Source organism: Oncorhynchus masou, unplaced genomic scaffold (assembly GCF_036934945.1).
Source record: "Oncorhynchus masou masou isolate Uvic2021 unplaced genomic scaffold, UVic_Omas_1.1 unplaced_scaffold_594, whole genome shotgun sequence".
Taxonomy (NCBI): Eukaryota; Metazoa; Chordata; class Actinopteri; order Salmoniformes; family Salmonidae; genus Oncorhynchus; species Oncorhynchus masou.
Window position 1 is genome coordinate 336,383 of NW_027012364.1, and position 24,414 is coordinate 360,796.

General features: G+C 38.6%; 1 protein-coding gene across 4 annotated transcripts in view; it reads left to right on the forward strand.

Moving 5' to 3' along the window:
* The window catches only part of LOC135536312 (NACHT, LRR and PYD domains-containing protein 5-like), a 50,006-nt gene that overhangs the window by 74 nt on the left and 25,518 nt on the right, over positions 1-24,414 (forward strand). For 2 of the 4 annotated variants that reach the window (XM_064962666.1, XM_064962667.1), the window contains exons 2-5: positions 13,432-13,799; positions 15,551-15,717; positions 15,819-17,634; positions 17,718-17,891. In XM_064962666.1, the coding sequence (XP_064818738.1) occupies positions 13,504-13,799; positions 15,551-15,717; positions 15,819-17,634; positions 17,718-17,891 (2,453 nt within the window). In that variant the 5' untranslated portion in view covers positions 13,432-13,503. Of the gene's footprint in view, positions 1-13,431; positions 13,800-14,340; positions 15,718-15,818; positions 17,635-17,717; positions 17,892-24,414 lie in introns of those variants that run through there. The other 2 variants (XM_064962669.1, XM_064962668.1) reach the window with 2 other exon arrangements.

A 24,414-nucleotide genomic window follows, 5' to 3' on the forward strand; every position in this document is an offset into this window, starting at 1 on the left:
ACTGTACCGTTCTTTTACAATTTTATGTAGAAAAGTGGTTCGGAGAAGTTAGGCCATCGCACAGAGAAGTAAGACCCACAGAATTGTTAAATTATTACAATACTGATTTCAACTTCCAATAATGATTATTTTAGGCTTCCTTTCATTGATGCTGATTCATATTGATCAGCCTAGTCAATATGACTCAATGTTATATTATAGTCAACAGGGCTATGAGGTAGGTAGGGTTTGGGCGATTGACTGCACATGATCGTGATTATTATCTTTGCGCTCTTTCACTTCCCGGAGGAAGACGTGTATCACGTAAACTAGTTTCTTTGAAAAATAAAAGTCATTCTCGTCAATTCGGGCAAGTAAAAGTGACGTGCGGGAACGGGTATTGAAAATAAATGAAGGGCTTATGTGAAAAGTTTATGCCGCGATCAAAACAACTGGGAACAACTGGGAGCTCTGAAAAATACGATGTCAGCTCTCGAGAAAGAGGACGGTTCAAATCGATTTTCCCCAGTCAGATTTAGTTTTTTACCGAGATCCCTGTGGTTTTGATTGCGACATTAAGTTGATAAACTCAGAAAGGTGGTGATCTGCTTTGCTCACTTGTTACCACATCCACAAAGTCAGAAAGGTCCGCCTAGCCGACCAATCAGATGAGGGAGTGTGATGACGCATTAGCTTACCCGACCAATCGTATGGCTGCGGGTAACGTTGCAATCTCCAAATGGGAAATCTCGAGTTCAAGTTTTGAGGACCAAATAACGAAATACATTCAGGAACAAGAACTGGCAACGTCACTAAAATTCATACATCAGGAAAATACAAAAGTTTTGGCCAAAAAATTAAGCGTGCGTTTTTTCTTTTTCTCGATAACTAGTATTTAAATGATTAGATCAACTGTTTGTTTTTTACGCACTACAAAGCCTTGACAAGAATGACGCGCTGGGCCAGCTATTTATTGTTTCTGCAGTAAGGATTCACCCTCTTCATAGAATTATTGTGTAACTTATCTGCAGGTAATCGTTGTTTTGAGCTCAAAAAGCACCTCGTAGCTGTATGTAAACCAGGGAGCGAAATTAACGGCTCTTTCACCGATACAATTCGGTTACCGACGTTCACCAAAAAGATCCGTTCAAAAACAACCTGTCGTTATTGAACGACCCATCACTAGTTGAAACAGGAAATATTTGTATAAGGAAGTAGAGGAAGTAACGGACGTTATCGTCGAATAAAAATGTTTCAGATGTTTGTAGCTTTCTTTTACAATGTAATGTAGAAAAGTAGTTTTGAGAAGTTAAGTCATCATAAAGAGAGAGATGATTTAGGGGTTAAGACATCCGCCAAGTTAATACAATATTGATTTAAACGTTCAATAATTATTATTTTAGGCTTATTTACATTGGTATTGATTTATAGTGATTAGCCTAATCAATAAGATCCAATGTAATGTGAGAAAGGCTTACGGTGCTATGAGGTATGGTATTATTGTTGTCGGTGAATGACAGCACATTAAGGTGATTATTATCTGAAAAACTGGCTCACGTTCACTTCCTGAAAGGAGACGTGCATCGGAATTATGTGTAGCCATCATTAAATCAAATAGTCTGTCTCGTCAAGTAAATGTGACGTTCAACAATGTGCATATTAACTATTTATATGTAGGGCTAAATCAAATATTAAGTTAAAACTTTCTGGTGACAGATCAGGAAGGCGGTGGTCCGTTTGGCGAACTGCAGATGCGCTCGATATAACGTCACCGGCTCAACTATGCGCGTTGTGAACCCCGGGTTGAATCATCAGCACGCCTTTTCTCAGAATGAAAACCCCGGTGCGCCGGGCGAGATAAACGGATCGCAACTCAAGTGAACTCAAGCAGAACATGAGTCTCTTCACTAAACCAGGGACGTGCAACTGGCGGCCCGCAACCAATAATAAAAAACATTGTTTTGGAACTCAGTCTGGGTCTCAACTTCCTGTTGACCGTCAGAATAATAGAAAACACACGGTGCATTTTGTAAATGTGGTTGAGCATCAGCAGTCAGTCTATTAGCCCATGTTAGCTACATGTTTTTAGATTGGTAAATTAGTCTTGTCGCTAAACTTGTGGTAAGCATGGTTGAATTACCAACCGGGGTGGGTCCCATTGATCATCAGTTATCATATTAAAAACTGTTTACATTTGCCTCCACCCCATGGCAACATGTCCCCATGCAACATGAGTAGAATTATCTGTAAACCTGAAAATGTTTTCTCCTGACCCATGGGGCTGTACGGATGTGGGTACGCAGACCCACGAGACACTGAGGCCCCTCATGATGTCTTCTGTTTTTTTGTGGCCCCCACCTTATCAATGTTCTCCATCCCTGCACTAAATGATAAGGAGAGGGAACTACCTGAATTTGTCCAATAGAGACTCTCGTTGTTGAAACATTTTGCTCTCCTACCACGTTAATTATCCTAACCTACCATGTTAATTATCCTAACCTACAGTACCACGTTAATTATCTTAACCTACCACGTTAATTATCCTAACCTACAGTACCACGTTAATTATCCTAACCTACAGTACCACGTTAATTATCATAACCTGCCACGTTAATTATCCTAACCTACCATGTTAGTTTTTTATTTTAATTTTATTTTATTTCACCTTTATTTAACCAGGTAGGCTAGTTGAGAACAAGTTCTCATTTGCAACTGCGACCTGGCCAAGATAAAGCTTAGCAGTGTGAACAGACAACACAGAGTTACACATGGAGTAAACAATTAACAAGTCAATAACACAGTACAAAAAAGGTGAGTCTATATACATTGTGTGCAAAAGGCATGAGGAGGTAGGCGAATAATTACAATTTTGCAGATTAGCACTGGAATGATAAATGATCAGATGGTCATGTACAGGTAGAGATACTGGTGTGCAAAAGAGCAGAAAAGTAAATAAATAAAAACAGTGTGGGGATGAGGTAGGTGAAAATGGGTGGGTTATTTACCAATAGACTATGTACAGCTGCAGCGATCATTTAGCTGCACAGATAGCACATGTTTGAAGTTGGTGAGGGAGATAAAAGTCTCCAACTTCAGGGATTTTTGCAATTCGTTCCAGTCACAGGAAGCAGAGTACTGGAACGAAAGGCGGCCAAATGAGGTGTTGGCTTTAGTTATCCTAACCTACCACGTTAATTATCCTAACCTAAAGTACCACATTGATTATCCTAACCTACCACTTTAATTATCCTAACCTACCATGTTAATTATCCTAACCTGCCATGTTAATTATCCTAACCTACAGTACCACTTTAATTATCCTAACCTATAGTACCACGTTAATTATCCTAACCTACCATGTTAATTATCCTAACCTGCCACGTTAATTATCCTAACCTACCATGTTAATTATCCTAACCTACAGTACCAGTTTAATTATGCTAACCTGCCATGTTAATTATCCTAACCTGCCACGTTAATTATCATAACCTACAGTACCACGTTAATTATCCTAACCTACCATGTTAATTATCCTAACCTACCATGTTAATTATCCTAAACTACCACGTTAATTATCCCTAACCTACCACGTTAATTATCCTAACCTACCAAGTTAATTATCCTAACCTGCCATGTTAATTATCCTAACCTACCATGTTAATTATCCTAACCTACCACGTTAATTATCCCAACCTACCACGTTAATTATCCTAACCTGCCATGTTAATTATCCTAACCTACAGTACCACGTTAATTATCCTAACCTACCACTTTAATTATCCTAACCAACCACGTTAATTATCCAAACCTACCACATTAATTATCCTAACCTACCACGTAAATTATTCTAACCTACCACGTTAATTATCCAAACCTACCACATTAGTCATCCTAACCTACCATGTTAATTATCCTATCCTACAGTACCACGTTAATTATCCAAACCTACCACGTTAATTATCCTAACCTACCACGTTAATTATCCTAACCTGCCACATTAGTCATCCTAACCTACCACGTTAATTATCCTAACCTGCCACATTAGTCATCCTAACCTACCGCGTTAATTATCCTAACCTACCACGTTAATTATCCTAACCTACCATGTTAATTATCCTAACCTACCATGTTAATTATCCTAACCTACCACGTTAATTATCCTAACCTACCACGTTAATTATCCTAACCTACCATGTTAATTATCCTAACCTACCACGTTAATTATCCTAACCTACCATGTTAATTATCCTAACCTGCCACGTTAATTATCCTAACCTGCCACATTAGTCATCCTAACCTACCACGTTAAATGTGACCATGCAGGGTGTTGAAAGGTGCAAAAACAAACAACCAGAAACCACCAAGATACACAACAAAATCCAAAAGGTGTCTGCATGGAGAGAGTCTCCTCCAAGAATGGGGAAGTGGTGTATTTGTCCTTGGACACACTGGACCCAGGTGTTTCCCATGTAGCTGATGACTCTCCAAACTCCGCCCACAGGCATCCTAATAAGGAAACGAGAACAAAGAGAGAATACGGCAGACAGAGTGGGAGGGTCGTCACAGTATATCATTAATTCAACTCCAAAAATGGATGTAGCAACTAAGGATTCTAGCTTTAAAGACCCAATGCAGGCATGTCTATATCAATATCAAATTATTTCTGGTTAACAATTAATTAAGTACTTTGCTGTAATTGATGTCCCCCCCAAAATGGGCTGTTGTTATGGAGTCAGGGGATCCAACCAGGTGGACTAGCTGTTGTTATGGAGACAAGGGATCCAACCAGGTAGACTAGCTGTTGTTATGGAGACAGGGGATCCAACCAGGTAGACTAGCTGTTGTTATGGAGTCAGGGGACCCAACCAGGTAGACTAGCTGTTGTTATGGAGTCAGCTAATGGGGATCCAACCAGGTAGACAAGCTGTTGTTATGGAGTCAGCTAATGGGGATCCAACCAGGTAGACTAGCTGTTGTTATGGAGACAGGGGACCCAATCAGGTAGACTAGCTGTTGTTATGGAGTCAGGGGATCCAACCAGGTAGACTAGCTGTTGTTATGGAGACAGGGGATCCAATCAGGTAGACTAGCTGTTGTTATGGAATCAGCTAATGGGGATCCAACCAGGTAGACTAGCTGTTGTTATGGAGTCAGAGGATCCAACCAGGTAGACTAGCTGTTGTTATGGAGTCAGGGGATCCAACCAGGTAGACTAGCTGTTGTTATGGAGACAGGGGATCCAACCAGGTAGACTAGCTGTTGTTATGGAGACAGGGGACCCAATCAGGTAGACTAGCTGTTGTTATGGAATCAGCTAATGGGGATCCAACCAGGTAGACTAGCTGTTGTTATGGAGTCAGGGGATCCAACCAGGTAGACTAGCTGTTGTTATGGAGACAGGGGACCCAATCAGGTAGACTAGCTGTTGTTATGGAATCAGCTAATGGGGATCCAACCAGGTAGACTAGCTGTTGTTATGGAGTCAGGGGATCCAACCAGGTAGACTAGCTGTTGTTATGGAGACAGGGGACCCAATCAGGTAGACTAGCTGTTGTTATGGAATCAGCTAATGGGGATCCAACCAGGTAGACTAGCTGTTGTTATGGGGTCAGTGGATCCAACCAGGTAGACTAGCTGTTGTTATGGAGTCAGGGATTCCAACCAGGTAGACTAGCTGTTGTTATGGGGTCAGTGGATCCAACCAGGTAGACTAGCTGTTGTTATGGAGTCAGCTAATGGGGATCCAAGTCAAATCAAATGAAAAACATATTGGACTGTGTGTGTTTAATAACATATTGGACTGTGTATGTTTAATAACATATTGGACTGTGTGCATTTAATAACATAGTGGACTGTGTGCATTTAATAACATAGTGGACTCTGTGTGTTTAATAACATAGTGGACTGTGTGTTTAATAACATAGTGGACTGTGTGTGTTTAATAACATAGTGGACTGTGTATGTTTAATAACATATTGGACTGTGTATGTTTAATAACATATTGGACTCTGTGTGTTTAATAACATATTGGACTGTGTGTGTTTAATAACATATTGGACTGTGTGTTTAATAACATATTGGACTGTGTATGTTTAATAACATATTGGACTGTGTGTGTTTAATAACATAGTGGACTGTGTGTGTTTAATAACATAATGGACTGTGTATGTTTAATAACATAGTGGACTGTGTGTGTTTAATAACATAGTGGACTGTGTATGTTTAATAACATAGTGGACTGTGTGTTTAATAACATAGTGGACTGTGTGTGTTTAATAACATAGTGGACTGTGTGTGTTTAATAACATAGTGGACTGTGTATGTTTAATAACATAGTGGACTGTGTATGTTTAATAACATAGTGGACTGTGTGTTTAATAACATATTGGACGGTGTGTGTTTAATAACATAGTGGACTGTGTGTGTTTAATAACATATTGGACTGTGTGTTTAATAACATATTGGACTGTGTGTGTTTAATAACACAGTGGACTGTGTGTGTTTAATTGGACTGTGTATGTTTAATAACATAGTGGACTGTGTATGTTTAATAACATAGTGGACTGTGTGTGTTTAATAACACAGTGGACTGTGTGTGTTTAATTGGACTGTGTATGTTTAATAACATATTGGACTGTTTATGTTTAATAACATATTGGACTGTGTGTGTTTAATAACATAGTGGACTGTGTATGTTTAATAACATAGTGGACTGTGTATGTTTAATAACATAGTGGACTGTGTGTTTAATAACATATTGGACGGTGTGTGTTTAATAACATAGTGGACTGTGTGTGTTTAATAACATATTGGACTGTGTATGTTTAATAACATAGTGGACGGTGTGTGTTTAATAACATATTGGACTGTGTATGTTTAATAACATATTGGACTGTTTATGTTTAATAACATATTGGACTGTGTATGTTTAATAACATATTGGACTGTGTGTATTTAATAACATAGTGGACTGTGTGTGTTTAATAACATAGTGGACTGTGTGTGTTTAATAACATAGTGGACTGTGTGTTTAATAACATATTGGACTGTGTGTGTTTGATAACATATTGGACTGTGTATCTTTAATAACATATTGGACTGTGTATGTTTAATAACATATTGGACTGTGTGTGTTTAATAACATAGTGGACTGTGTGTGTTTAATAACATAATGGACTGTGTGTGTTTAATTGGACTGTGTGTGTTTAATAACATATTGGACTGTGTATGTTTAATAACATATTGGACTGTGTGTGTTTAATAACATAGTGGACTGTGTGTTTAATAACATATTGGACTGTGTGTGTTTGATAACATATTGGACTGTGTATCTTTAATAACATATTGGACTGTGTATGTTTAATAACATATTGGACTGTGTGTGTTTAATAACATAGTGGACTGTGTGTGTTTAATAACATAATGGACTGTGTGTGTTTAATAACATAGTGGACTGTTTGTGTTTAATAACATATTGGACTGTGTGTGTTTAATAACATATTGGACTGTTTGTGTTTAATAACATGTTGGACTGTGTATGTTTAATAACATAGTGGACTGTGTGTGTTTAATAACATAGTGGACTGTTTGTGTTTAATAACATAGTGGACTGTGTGTGTTTAATAACATAGTGGACTGTGTGTGTTTAATAACATAGTGGACTGTGTATGTTTAATAACATAGTGGACTGTGTGTGTTTAATAACATATTGGACTGTGTATGTTTAATAACATAGTGGACTGTGTGTGTTTAATAACATATTGGACTGTGTATGTTTAATAACATAGTGGACTGTGTGTGTTTAATAACATATTGGACTGTGTGTTTAATAACATATTGGACTGTGTGTTTAATAACATAGTGGACTGTGTGTGTTTAATAACATGGTGGACTGTGTGTGTTTAATAACATATTGGACTGTGTATCTTTAATAACATAGTGGACTGTGTGTGTTTAATAACATAGTGGACTGTGTGTGTTTAATAACATATTGGACTGTGTATGTTTAATAACATAGTGGACTGTGTGTGTTTAATAACATATTGGACTGTGTATCTTTAATAACATAGTGGACTGTGTGTGTTTAATAACATATTGGACTGTGTGTGTTTAATAACATATTGGACTGTGTGTGTTTAATAACATAGTGGACTGTGTATCTTTAATAACATATTGGACTGTGTATGTTTAATAACATAGTGGACTGTGTGTGTTTAATAACATATTGGACTGTGTATCTTTAATAACATAGTGGACTGTGTGTGTTTAATAACATATTGGACTGTGTGTGTTTAATAACATAGTGGACTGTGTATGTTTAATAACATAGTGGACTGTGTGTGTTTAATAACATAGTGGACTGTGTATGTTTAATAACATAGTGGACTGTGTGTTTAATAACATATTGGACTGTGTGTGTTTAATAACATAGTGGACTGTGTATGTTTAATAACATAGTGGACTGTGTGTTTAATAACATATTGGACTGTGTGTGTTTAATAACATATTGGACTGTGTGTGTTTAATAACATATTGGACTGTGTGTGTTTAATAACATATTGGACTGTGTATGTTTAATAACATATTGGACTGTGTGTGTTTAATAACATAGTGGACTGTGTATGTTTAATAACATAGTGGACTGTGTGTGTTTAATAACATAGTGGACTGTGTGTGTTTAATAACATAGTGGACTGTGTGTGTTTAATAACATATTGGACTGTGTATCTTTAATAACATAGTGGACTGTGTATGTTTAATAACATAGTGGACTGTGTGTGTTTAATAACATAGTGGACTGTGTGTTTAATAACATATTGGACTGTGTGTGTTTAATAACATATTGGACTGTGTATGTTTAATAACATATTGGACTGTGTGTTTAATAACATATTGGACTGTGTGTTTAATAACATAGTGGACTGTGTGTGTTTAATAACATGGTGGACTGTGTGTGTTTAATAACATATTGGACTGTGTATCTTTAATAACATAGTGGACTGTGTGTGTTTAATAACATAGTGGACTGTGTGTGTTTAATAACATATTGGACTGTGTATGTTTAATAACATAGTGGACTGTGTGTGTTTAATAACATATTGGACTGTGTATCTTTAATAACATAGTGGACTGTGTGTGTTTAATAACATATTGGACTGTGTGTGTTTAATAACATATTGGACTGTGTGTGTTTAATAACATAGTGGACTGTGTATCTTTAATAACATATTGGACTGTGTATGTTTAATAACATATTGGACTGTGTATGTTTAATAACATATTGGACTGTGTGTGTTTAATAACATAATGGACTGTGTATCTTTAATAACATATTGGACTGTGTATCTTTAATAACATATTGGACTGTGTGTGTTTAATAACATAGTGGACTGTGTGTGTTTAATAACATAGTGGACTGTGTGTGTTTAATAACATATTGGACTGTGTGTGTTTAATAACATAGTGGACTGTGTGTGTTTAATAACATAGTGGACTGTGTGTGTTTAATAACATAGTGGACTGTGTGTGTTTAATAACATATTGGACTGTGTATCTTTAATAACATAGTGGACTGTGTATGTTTAATAACATAGTGGACTGTGTGTGTTTAATAACATAGTGGACTGTGTGTTTAATAACATATTGGACTGTGTGTGTTTAATAACATATTGGACTGTGTATGTTTAATAACATATTGGACTGTGTGTGTTTAATAACATAGTGGACTGTGTGTGTTTAATAACATATTGGACTGTGTATCTTTAATAACATAGTGGACTGTGTATGTTTAATAACATAGTGGACTGTGTGTGTTTAATAACATAGTGGACTGTGTGTTTAATAACATATTGGACTGTGTGTGTTTAATAACATATTGGACTGTGTATGTTTAATAACATAGTGGACTGTGTGTGTTTAATAACATAGTGGACTGTGTATGTTTAATAACATAGTGGACTGTGTGTGTTTAATAACATAGTGGACTGTGTGTGTTTAATAACATAGTGGACTGTGTATGTTTAATAACATAGTGGACTGTGTATGTTTAATAACATAGTGGACTGTGTGTTTAATAACATATTGGACTGTGTGTGTTTAATAACATATTGGACTGTGTGTGTTTAATAACATAGTGGACTGTGTGTTTAATAACATATTGGACTGTCTATGTTTAATAACATATTGGACTGTGTATGTTTAATAACATAGTGGACTGTGTGTGTTTAATAACATATTGGACTGTGTATGTTTAATAACATATTGGACTGTGTATGTTTAATAACATATTGGACTGTGTGTGTTTAATAACATAGTGGACTGTGTGTTTAATAACATATTGGAACGTGTATCTTTAATAACATATTGGACTGTGTATGTTTAATAACATAGTGGACTGTGTATGTTTAATAACATATTGGACTGTGTGTTTAATAACATATTGGAACGTGTATCTTTAATAACATATTGGACTGTGTATGTTTAATTAACATAGTGGACTGTGTATGTTTAATAACATACTGGACTGTGTGTTTAATAACATAGTGGACTGTGTGTGTTTAATAACATAGTGGACTGTGTATGTTTAATAACATATTGGACTGTGTGTGTTTAATAACATAGTGGACTGTGTGTGTTTAATAACATAGTGGACTGTGTGTGTTTAATAACATAGTGGACTGTGTATGTTTAATAACATAGTGGACTGTGTATGTTTAATAACATAGTGGACTGTGTGTTTAATAACATAGTGGACTGTGTGTGTTTAATAACATAGTGGACTGTGTGTTTAATAACATAGTGGACTGTGTATGTTTAATAACATATTGGACTGTGTATGTTTAATTAACATAGTGGACTGTGTATGTTTAATAACATACTGGACTGTGTGTTTAATAACATAGTGGACTGTGTGTTTAATAACATATTGGACTGTCTATGTTTAATAACATATTGGACTGTGTATGTTTAATAACATAGTGGACTGTGTGTGTTTAATAACATATTGGACTGTGTATGTTTAATAACATAGTGGACTGTGTATGTTTAATAACATATTGGACTGTGTGTTTAATAACACAGTGGACTGTCTATGTTTAATAACATAGTGGACTGTGTGTGTTTAATAACATAGTGGACTGTGTATCTTTAATAACATATTGGACTGTGTATGTTTAATAACATAGTGGACTGTGTATGTTTAATAACATATTGGACTGTGTGTGTTTAATAACATAGTGGACTGTGTGTGTTTAATAACATATTGGACTGTGTATGTTTAATAACATAGTGGACTGTGTGTGTTTAATAACATATTGGACTGTGTATGTTTAATAACATAGTGGACTGTGTGTGTTTAATAACATATTGGACTGTGTATCTTTAATAACATAGTGGACTGTGTGTGTTTAATAACATAGTGGACTGTGTATCTTTAATAACATAGTGGACTGTCTGTGTTTAATAACATAGTGGACTGTTTGTGTTTAATAACATAGTGGACTGTGTGTGTTTAATAACATAGTGGACTGTGTGTGTTTAATAACATATTGGACTGTGTATGTTTAATAACATAGTGGACTGTGTGTGTTTAATAACATATTGGACTGTGTATGTTTAATAACATAGTGGACTGTGTGTGTTTAATAACATATTGGACTGTGTATCTTTAATAACATAGTGGACTGTGTGTGTTTAATAACATAGTGGACTGTGTATGTTTAATAACATAGTGGACTGTTTATGTTTAATAACATAGTGGACTGTGTGTTTAATAACATATTGGACTGTGTGTGTTTAATAACATAGTGGACTGTGTGTGTTTAATAACATAGTGGACTGTGTGTGTTTAATAACATATTGGACTGTGTATGTTTAATAACATATTGGACTGTGTATGTTTAAAAACATATTGGACTGTGTGTGTTTAATAACATAGTGGACTGTGTGTGTTTAATAACATATTGGACTGTGTGTGTTTAAAAACATATTGGACTGTGTATGTTTAATAACATAATGGACTGTGTGTGTTTAATAACATATTGGACTGTGTGTGTTTAAAAACATATTGGACTGTGTATGTTTAATAACATATTGGACTGTGTGTTTAATAACATAGTGGACTGTGTGTGTTTAAAAACATATTGGACTGTGTGTTTAATAACATAGTGGACTGTGTGTTTAATAACATAGTGGACTGTGTGTTTAATAACATAGTGGACTGTGTGTTTAATAACATAGTGGACTGTGTGTGTTTAATAACATAGTGGACTGTGTATGTTTAATAACATATTGGACTGTGTATCTTTAATAACATAGTGGACTGTGTATGTTTAATAACATAGTGGACTGTTTGTGTTTAATAACGTATTGGACTGTGTGTTTAATAACATAGTGGACTGTGTGTTTAATAACATAGTGGACTGTGTGTTTAATAACATAGTGGACTGTGTATGTTTAATAACATAGTGGACTGTGTGTGTTTAATAACATATTGGACTGTGTGTGTTTAATAACATATTGGACTGTGTATCTTTAATAACATAGTGGACTGTGTGTGTTTAATAACATAGTGGACTGTGTGTGTTTAATAACATAGTGGACTGTGTATGTTTAAAAACATATTGGACTGTGTGTTTAATAACATAGTGGACTGTGTGTGTTTAATAACATATTGGACTGTGTGTTTAATAACATATTGGACTGTGTGTTTAATAACATAGTGGACTGTGTATGTTTAATAACATATTGGACTGTGTGTTTAATAACATATTGGACTGTGTGTGTTTAATAACATATGGGACTGTGTGTGTTTAATAACATATTGGACTGTGTGTGTTTAATAACACAGTGGACTGTGTGTGTTTAATAACATATTGGACTGTCTATGTTTAATAACATAGTGGACTGTGTATGTTTAATAACATATGGGACTGTGTGTGTTTAATAACATATTGGACTGTGTATGTTTAATTGGACTGTGTATGTTTAATAACATATTGGACTGTGTGTGTTTAATAACATATGGGACTGTGTATGTTTAATAACATATTGGACTGTGTGTGTTTAATAACATATTGGACTGTGTATGTTTAATTGGACTGTGTATGTTTAATAACATATGGGACTGTGTATGTTTAATAACATATTGGACTGTGTGTGTTTAATAACATATTGGACTGTGTATGTTTAATTGGACTGTGTATGTTTAATAACATATTGGACTGTGTGTGTTTAATAACATAGTGGACTGTGTGTTTAATAACATAGTGGACTGTGTGTGTTTAATAACATATTGGACTGTGTATGTTTAATAACATAGTGGACTGTGTATGTTGGATACAAAATGAAGTCGCTGATTGTACTCTTTGACCACAGATAGTAAATGTGTTGTCATTATTAATGGTTCTTCAACAATGTTCAGAATATTGACTGTTCTGTTTCTTCTTATTGTAGCTGAGTGAGCTTTGACTTACATCTAAAACGAGTCTCTCTGGGGAGAGAGAGGAGGGGACCACTGCCTCTAAAATGAGTCTCTATGGGGAGAGAGAGGAGGGGACCACTGACTCTAAAATGAGTTTCTCTGGGGAGAGAGAGGAGGAGAACACTGCTTCTAAAATGAGTCTCTCTGGGGAGAGAGAGGACGGGACCACTGACTCTAAAATGAGTCTCTATGGGGAGAGAGAGGACGGGACTACTGCCTCTAAAATGACTCTCTTTTGGGAGAGAGAGGACGGGACTACTGCCTCTAAAATGACTCTCTTTTGGGAGAGAGAGGACGGAAACACTGACTCTAAAATGACTCAAGACACCAGTTCTAAGTGGTAAGAGATTAAATGTAAAATATACATTTATCTTAAAGATATAAAACTAAAGGGAAAAGTGTTCCCAAATTATTGGTCTACAGTTGTGGCCAAAAGTTTTGAGAATGACATAAATATTAGTTTTCACAAAGTTTGCTGCCTCAGTGTCTTTAGATATTTTTGTCAGATGTTACTATGGAATACTGAAGTATAATTACAAGCATTTCATAAGTGTCAAAGGCTTTTATTGACAATTACATGAAGTTGATGCAAAGAGTCAATATTTGCAGTGTTGACCCTTCTTTTTCAAGACCTCTGCATTACGCCCTGGCATGCTGTCAATTAACTTCTGGGCCACATCCTGACTGATGGCAGCCCATTCTTGCATAATCAATGCTTGGAGTTTGTCAGAATTTGTGGGTTTTTGTCCACCCACCTGTTGAGGATTGACCAGAAGTTCTCAATGGGATTAAGGTCTGGGGAGTTTCCTGACCATGGACCCAAAATATTGATCTTTCACTTTTGCTTTATGGTAAGGTGCTCCATCATGCTGGAAAAGGCATGGTTCGTCACCAAACTGTTTCTGTTTCTGGAAGTTGTTCTCAGAGAATGTGTTGGTACCATTCTTTATTCATGGCTTCTTTATTCGTGTTCTTAGGCAAAATTGTGAGTGAGCCCACTCCCTTGGCTGAGAAGCAACCCCACACATGAATGGTCTCAGGATGCTTTACTGTTGGCATGACACAGGACTGATGGTAGCGCTCACCTTGTCTTCTCCGGACAAGCTTTTTTCTGGATGTCCCAAACAATCGGAAAGGGGATTCATCAGAGAGAATGACTTTACCCCAGTCCTCAGCAGTCCAATCCCTGTACCTTCTGCAGAATATCAGTCTGTCCCTGATGTTTTTACTGGAGAGAAGTGGCTTCTTTGCTGCCCTTCTTGACACCAGGCCATCCTCCAAAAATCTTCACCTCACTGTGCGTGCAGATGCACTCACACCTGCCTGCTGCCATTCCTGAGCAAAATCTGTACTGGTGGTGCCCCGATCCCGCAGCTGAATCAACTTTAGGAGACGGTCCTGGCGCTTGCTGGAATTTGGGAGCCCTGAAGCCTTCATTCACAACAATTGAACCGCTCTCCTTGAAGCTCTTGATGATCCGATAAATGGTTGATTTAGGTGCGATCTTACTGGCAGCAATATCCTTGCCCGTAAATCCCTTTTTTCGTGCAAAGCAATGATGACGGCACGTGTCTCCTTGCAGGTAACCATGGTTGACAGAGGAAGAACAATGATTCCAAACAGAACCCTCCTTTTGAAGCTTCCAGTCTGTTATTCGAGCTCAATCAGCATGACAGAGTGATCTACAGCCTTATCCTCATCAACACTCGCACCTGTGTTAATGAGAGAATCACTGACATGATGTTAGCTGGTCCTTTTGCGGCAGGGCTGAAATGCAGTGGAAATGTTTTTTGGGGATTCAGCTCATTTGCATGGCAAAGAGGGGCTTTGAAAATCATCTGATCACTCTTCATAACATTCTGGAGTATATGCAAATTGCCAACATACAAACTGAGGCAGCAGACTTTGTGAAAATTAATATTCATTCTCAAAACTTTTGGCCATGACTGTACATCATTCATTTAAAAGGCCAAAAATGGATTTACCAATTGCAGACTGTAGCTTTAAAAGAAACATCAGGACTTCAGAAGTTCCACTCTACAGTTGTTAAAATGAAGTAGATGAGGTGATCTGTCTCCCTGTTTTGTTCAGTGTCCAGAAGCCCAGAGCAGAGTCACCTACAACCAGCCTGCTATCAATGAAGAGTGATCAGCCACCTGCTTTCAGCCAGGAACCATTACCAGATGACAATAAGGAAGTGGAGAGTTTGGACAGTGAGGATGTATTAAAGATCACACACAACCTTCTGGACAGAAGAAGTAAGACTGTGTTTCATACAATATCACAAAGAACGGTACAAAGGCCCTTATAAAACACACACATTAACTGATGAGTCCCAACTCTCATTGTTTTCCTACAGGTCAAACTCTGCTGACAGTCCAACAAGACGTTAAGGCTAAACTGAAACACAAGTATCAACACATATCTGAAGGAATTGGACACCATGGAAACCAAAGTCTGTTCAAAGACATCTACACAGAGCTCTACATCACAGAGGGTGGAGGTGGAGGGCTCAATAATGAACATGAGGTTAGACAGATAGAGATGGCATCCAAGAAACAACCCACACAAGAGACACCAATCAAATGCAACGACATCTTCAAGCCTTTACCTGGACAAGACAAACCAATCAGAACTGTGCTGACAAAAGGAATCGCAGGCATTGGAAAAACAGTCTCTGTGCAGAAGGTCGTCCTTGACTGGGCAGAGGGAAAAGCAAATCAGGACGTTCATTTCATGTTTCCTCTTCCTTTCCGTGATCTTAACCTGAAAAAGGACCAATACAGTCTGATGCAACTTCTTTCCCACTACTTCTCAGAGCTGAAAGAGATTGACAGCATTGAAGATGGTGAAACCAAAACTGTTTTCATTTTTGATGGTCTGGATGAGTATCGACTTCCTCTAGACTTCAAAAACAATGAGACGTGCTGTGATGTCACGAAGCCAACCTCAGTGGACGTGCTGCTGACAAACCTCATCAAGGGGAATTTGCTTCCCTCTGCTCTCCTCTGGATAACCTCACGGCCTGCAGCAGCCAATCAGATCCCTCCTGAGTGTGTTGACCAGGTGACAGAGGTACGAGGGTTCAATGATGCACAGAAGGAGGAGTATTTCAGGAAGAATGTCACAGATCAGAATCTGGCCAATGAAATCATCAAGCACATGAAGACATCAAGGAGCCTCCACATCATGTGCCACATGCCAGTCTTCTGTTGGATATCAGCCACTGTCCTTGAGATGATACTGAAAGAGGCAGAGAAGGATGAAGTCCCCAAAAATCTGACCCAGATGTACTCACACTTCATGCTCATCCAAATCATTGTGAAGAACAGGAAGTACAACAAAACCACAGAGACAAACCCAAAGGAACTGTCTCAGTCAGACAAAGAGATGATCCTGAAACTGGCCAAGCTGGCTTTCCAACAGCTGCAGAAGGGCAACCTGATCTTCTATGAGGAGGACCTGAGAGAGTGTGGCCTTGATGTCACAGAGGCATCAGAGTACTCAGCATTGTGTACAGAGATCTTTAAAGAAGAATCTGGGCTGTACCAAGACAAGGTCTACAGCTTTGTGCATCTTAGCATTCAGGAGTTTCTAGCAGCAGTGCATGCTTTAGAATCATGTCTGGACAAGAAAGAAAATGTTTTCTTCCCCACTAGTGATGATGAAGAGGAGAAGGATATTGAAGATGATGAAGAGAAGGGGTCAATCCAGTTGTCTGACTTACACAGGAGAGCAGTGGACCAGGCCTTGAAGAGTGAGAATGGACACCTGGACCTGTTCCTCCGCTTCCTCCTGGGTCTCTCACTGGCGTCCAATCAGAATCTGTTACGAGGCCTTCTGACACAGACAGGAAGTACAACACAGACCAATGAGAGAACAGTCAGGTACCTTTCAGACAAGATCAACCAGGAATCCTCACCAGAAAGGATCATCAACTTGTTCCACTGTCTGAATGAACTTGGTTCCAACTCTCTAGTTGAAGACATGCAGACCTCCCTGCATTCAGGAACTCTTTCAGAAACAAGACTAAAACCTGACCAATGTTCAGCCCTGGCCTACCTGTTACTGATGTCAGAGGAGGTGCTGGAGGAGTTTGACCTGAAGACATGCAACACATCAGAGAAAGGTTATCAGAGGTTGCTGCCGGTGGTGAGAACCTGCAAGAGAGCACTGTAAGTTATGTTATTGAGTTGATGTTTACAGTGTCATTATAATGAAGGATTTGTATATCTAACAGATCATCTCCTCTCTCCAGACTGGATCGCTGTAAACTCACATATAAATCCTGTGAGACTCTGACCTCAGCTCTGCAGACACCAAACTCCCCCGTAAGAGAACTGGACCTCAGCTACAATGACCTGGGAGACAGAGGAGTGGAGCTGCTCTGTGTTGGACTAACCAGTCCCCTCTGCAACATACAGACACTAGTGTGAGTTAAATATCTTCAGTATCTACTGTGTGTTTATATAGTTTGTAGTTAGTTAGTATGTGTATGTTTAACATTATTTGAATATCTTGGGAAATATGCAGAAACATACGTACAATGTGATAAATATATCAAACTAAGGTTGAATATCTTGAGTGAGATAGTATGTTTTTAGCATTGGTGAATCATGTGTCCTTTTGTTATTGTCTTATCTTGTTTTAATGGTACACGCCCCCCCACTCAACTCAAACCGTGACGCACAGAATGCAAAAATATTCTTAGAAATATTTAACCTCCACACATTAACAAGTCCAATAGCTCAAATGAAAGATAAACACCTTGTTCATCTACCCAGCGAGTCAGATTTCTAAAATGTTTTACGGTGAAAACATGTCAAACCACCACAGACCCACAGACGATATCCAGCCATTTTGTCAAGCAAAAGACACAATCACAAACGCAGGATTAAAAGAAAAATAATTCACTAACCTTTTGAAAATCTTCATCAGATGACAATAATAGGACATGTTACACAGTACATTTGTTTTTGTTTCAATAATATGCAATTTATATCCATAAATCTCCGTTTACATTGAGCCATGTTCAAAAAATGCTACAGAAATGTACGGAGAAATTATAGAAAGCTCCGACAGATAACGCCAGATAACAGCAATACACATCATAAACTTTGACTAAATATACATGTTCTACATATAGTTAGAAAGATACACTGCTTCTTAATGCAACCGCTGTGTTACATTTATTTTTAACGTTACAGAATTCGTTCACTATGCAATAATCTGAGGCGGCGCTCAGACATAAGCAATATTTCTCTGCTATGTTGGAGTCAACAGAAATACAAAATTACAACATAAATATTCCCTTACCTTTGATGGTCTTCGATCAGAATGTAGTGGAAGGAGTCATACTTACCCAATACATCGTTTTGTTTCAGTTCGTGTGTCTTTGTATTAGCATATGCTAACAGCTTCAGGTGAAATGCACCAAAAATGACTTCTGGTCCCGAACGGTTGCGCATCAAAACTTCAAAATTACATATTATATGTCGACTAAACTGGTCAAACTAAGTGCAGAATCAAGCTTTAGGATGTTATTAACGTACAAAACAATTGGCGATTCAAACAAAATAACGCAACTCTCCTCAGACGATGTGGAAAAAAGAGTGCCGTGTCTTCAAATGCGCCCTGACGCGCAGCTAAATTCTCGTGACACTTCAGTATTTTGCCCGCCAACCGGTCAAAGCTCGAATGATTTTCTTCATTACGCGCCCCATTGAAAGAACACAGCAAGCTGAAGACACAGAAACCGATCCCAGATCCATAGCTGGTTGGGAAGGGTGGGGGCGATGATGTCAAAGTTGGGGTAACTTTCCTGATGAGAGAGAGAGTTTGGGAGAATGGCTGCCCTGTGAGTTCTGCTTTACATACCTTAAGGGAACTTTTTGACAATCACCGTATGGTTAGTGAGAAAGTCCATATTGGAAATGTACAGTCCCTTACTAGACGTCCGAAAACATTTTTAAAATTCGGGGACGGCGTCGGGCCGAGCGGCAGGGCCAGACCTACCGGGAAGTCATCAAATGAACTTTGTCGGACATTCGGTTTTCGTTTTATAAAATAATCAAATTTTGGTCCATTTTTCCGCTATGCCGGAAGATCCCACAAGAGGGCATAAGCAATCATATTGCTATTGGACAAAACATCCTGAATCACGACGGGCCATATCTCGAAAACTGAAAATATTTCGAAGCCGAAACTTGGTGAGCATAGGTTTGGCATAATGGGCAGATGGCCCCGAACAAGATGGCGTCTAGGCCTCAACGGTTTTTGAGTTATGGCCATATTTCTGGGATTAAAGGTCCAAAATGAAAATAGAGAAATGATTTTTTCACTTCACGTCAAAGTCAAGGAGCCTCCGGTGTCAATAAAAAAAAAATCTGCCATTTATCTATCGTCATTTAAGAGAAATCGTACGATGACCAGTTTGTGATGTTCAGATATAGGTGTTTTTTTTTCAACGGTTACAGATCCAGTTGCAGGGTGTTCATACGAATATTTTTAAAGTGTGCTGCGGAGCTCTGCGACATTTCTGTGATTTTCTATGATTTTCTGAAATAACACACACTCACTAAACCCTCCGTAAATAACTCAGTTCTTAACGTAAAGACTTAAAACTCAGGATTCTGTAAAGGCATACCCCAATGAGGATATGAGTTTATTTATGAGTTTATTTCCTGTGCCAACAGGAAGTGCCTTAAATGGTGTCATAGTGGCTGTATCCAAGGGTTAAAAAGGTCAGATCTTTTCAAAACTTCATATGTGATTAAGCAACCCTCCTGATCTGTAAAATCACTCATTTCTCCCAACAGATGTCAAAGAAAAGCTCTCACACACACACACAGCAAGGATGGAGTGACAAAGCGTGGTGTTTAAAGACACAGAGAGCAGGCAATGGCATAAACATAATCCCAAGGCCGTGCCGAGTTCAACGAGATATCCCGCTTGACCGTAGCTCGCTCGGTCTAAGCGCAGCGACCATGAGAAAAATAGGCCCACAATGAAGCCTGCACCACAATGTTATTTGATTTTGGGTGACAGCGGCGGAACCGTTAGGTTTAGAAGGACAATTCAAACACAGGACTGTTCCTAAGGTCCTCCCAATCTGTGCAAGCCTAACCTTGACCGTGTGACATTAACCCTTCACAGTTAAAAGAAGGTGTTTACATAAAAACAGTGTGCATTGACTTCTCTCCCCATAGGAATACATTGCCTGCTCCCCTAAATACAACCTGGAGTCTATATGGGTTATGAATGCTGTATGAACCTGTCTTCTATGACATTCCATCAGACCACTATGAGGTCTACCTGTGTCGATTCTAAGCTTCCTGGAGCAACCGGAAGTGGTTAAATTGACCCAAAAGGTATTTGGATGTACATCACCTCCAAAGGTGAAAATGACTCTGCATTATTCAACCCTGTGTAGATCAGTCAATTCTCAACTTAAAGACTTAAAACTCAGGATTCTGTAGGTTTCTATGTCAATCAAGACATGTGTGTATTTATAGCTTCCTGTGCCAACCGGAAGTGCCATAATTGGTGTCTCAGGGGCTGTTTGGAAGGGTTAAAAAAATCAGATCTGTCCAAAACTTCATATGTGTGATTAGTCAACCCCCATGAACTGTAAATCAGTCATTTTTCCCATAAAAATTCAAAGGAAAACTAAATCACACAGATGCACAACTTGGATGGAGGGACGTATTATTGGGGTGCGTAGAGACTGACAGTGCCTCCAATAGTTAGCTTTGAATGATATCAAATTGACTGATGGACGGTGACTTGCAGGTGACTCTTGTCCATTTGCAATATGTTTAAGCGGTGAGGTACCATCACCAAAAGCGACATTCTGAAATCAACCCTAACGAACGATGGAGAGGTACCAGAATCACTGCCCAGCCATCCCGAGGTCATCGGGCCAGTCAATTTGGCATCCCTGCACGATTTTTATAGCATGACAAATTGGTGATGGTGACTGCCCAGTTAACCATATGGCAAATGCACAGTGACTTTGCAAGAGTGAGAAACATCACCAAATGGAAATTCTGGAATCAACCCTAACGAGCGATGGAGAGGTACCAGAATCACTGCCAAGCCATCCCGACTTCATCGGGCCAGTCAATTTGGCATTCCTGCACAAATTTTCAGTGACTTTGCAAAAGTGAGAAAACATTTGCAATATGTTTTAACAGTGAGGTACCATCACCAAAAGTGACATTCTGAAATCAACCCAAACGAGCGATGGAGAGGTACCAGAATCACTGCCCAGCCATCCCGAGTTCATCGGGCCAGTCAATTTGGCATTCCTGCATGATTTTTATAGCATGACAAATTGGTGATGGTGAATGCCCAGTTAACCATATGGCAAATGCACAGTGACTTTGCAAAAGTGAGACAACATTTGCAATATGTTTTAACAGTGAGGTACCATCACCAAAAGTGACATTCTGAAATCAACCCAAACGAGCGATGGAGAGGTACCAGAATCACTGCCCAGCCATCCCGAGTTCATCGGTTCAGTCAATTTGGCATTCCTGCATGATTTTTATAGCATGACAAATTGGTGATGGTGAATGCCCAGTTAACCATATGGCAAATGCACAGCGACTTTGAAAGAGTGAGAAACATCACCAAATGGACATTCTGGAATCAACCCTAACGAGCGATGGAGAGGTACCAGAATCACTGCCAAACCATCCCGAGTTCATCGGGCCAGTCAATTTGGCATTCCTGCACGAATTTTCAGTGACTTTGCAAAAGTGAGAAAACATTTGCAATATGTTTTAACAGTGAGGTACCATCACCAAAAGTGACATTCTGAAATCAACCCAAACGAGCGATGGAGAGGTACCAGAATCACTGCCCAGCCATCCCGAGTTCATCTGGCCAGTCAATTTGGCATTCCTGCACAAATTTTCAGTGACTTTGCAAAAGTGAGAAAACATTTGCAATATGTTTTAACAGTGAGGTACCATCACCAAAAGTGACATTCTGAAATCAACCCAAACGAGCGATGGAGAGGTACCAGAATCACTGCCCAGCCATCCCGAGTTCATCGGGCCAGTCAATTTGGCATTCCTGCATGATTTTTATAGCATGACAAATTGGTGATGGTGAATGCCCAGTTAACCATATGGCAAATGCACAGTGACTTTGCAAAAGTGAGACAACATTTGCAATATGTTTTAACAGTGAGGTACCATCACCAAAAGTGACATTCTGAAATCAACCCAAACGAGCGATGGAGAGGTACCAGAATCACTGCCCAGCCATCCCGAGTTCATCGGTTCAGTCAATTTGGCATTCCTGCATGATTTTTATAGCATGACAAATTGGTGATGGTGAATGCCCAGTTAACCATATGGCAAATGCACAGCGACTTTGAAAGAGTGAGAAACATCACCAAATGGACATTCTGGAATCAACCCTAACGAGCGATGGAGAGGTACCAGAATCACTGCCAAACCATCCCGAGTTCATCAGGCCAGTCAATTTGGCATTCCTGCACGAATTTTCAGTGACTTTGCAAAAGTGAGAAAACATTTGCAATATGTTTTAACAGTGAGGTACCATCAGCAAAAGTGACATTCTGAAATCAACCCAAACGAGCGATGGAGAGGTACCAGAATCACTGCCCAGCCATCCCGAGTTCATCTGGCCAGTCAATTTGGCATTCCTGCATGATTTTTATAGCATGACAAATTGGTGATGGTGACTGCCCAGTTAACCATATGGCAAATGCACAGTGACTTTGCAAAAGTGAGAAAACATAAACAAATGGACATTCTGGAATCAACCCTAACAAGCGATGGAGATGTACCAGAATCACTGCCAAGCCATCCCGAGTTCATCGGGCCAGTCAATTTGTCATTCCTGCACGAATTTTCAGTGACTTTGCAAAAGTGAGAAAACATTTGCAATATGTTTTAACAGTGAGGTACCATCACCAAAAGTGACATTCTGGAATCAACCCTAACGAGCGATGGAGATGTACCAGAATCACTGCCAAGCCATCCCGAGTTCATCGGGCCAGTCAATTTGTCATTCCTGCACGAATTTTCAGTGACTTTGCAAAAGTGAGAAAACATTTGCAATATGTTTTAACAGTGAGGTACCATCACCAAAAGTGACATTCTGAAATCAACCCAAACGAGCGATGGAGAGGTACCAGAATCACTGCCAAACCATCCCGAGTTCATCTGGCCAGTCAATTTGGCATTCCTGCATGATTTTTATAGCATGACAAATTGGTTGATGGTGAATGCCCAGTTAACCATATGGCAAATGCACAGCGACTTTGAAAGAGTGAGAAACATCACCAAATGGACATTCTGGAATCAACCCTAACGAGCGATGGAGAGGTACCAGAATCACTGCCAAACCATCCCGAGTTCATCAGGCCAGTCAATTTGGCATTCCTGCACGAATTTTCAGTGACTTTGCAAAAGTGAGAAAACATTTGCAAGATGTTTTAACAGTGAGGTACCATCACCAAAAGTGACATTCTGAAATCAACCCAAACGAGCGATGGAGAGGTACCAGAATCACTGCCCAGCCATCCCGAGTTCATCTGGCCAGTCAATTTGGCATTCCTGCACGATTTTTATAGCATGACAAATTGGTGATGGTGAATGCCCAGTTAACCATATTGCAAATGCACAGTGACTTTGCAAAAGTGAGAAAACATAAACAAATGGACATGATGAAATCAACACCACGAGTGATTGAAAGGAACAACAATCACTGCCCGGCCATCCCGAGTTCATCAGGCCAGTCAATTTTGCATTTCTGAAGGATTTTTGAGCATGTCAAATTTCTTATGACATTTGGCCCCCACAAAACATTTGCCTTATGCACAAGTAAAAAAAAAAAACATTATGATAATAAAATATGACTAAAGTATGTTGATACAGTTCTTATACGTGTGTAATTGACACAAAATTCGAAAATTT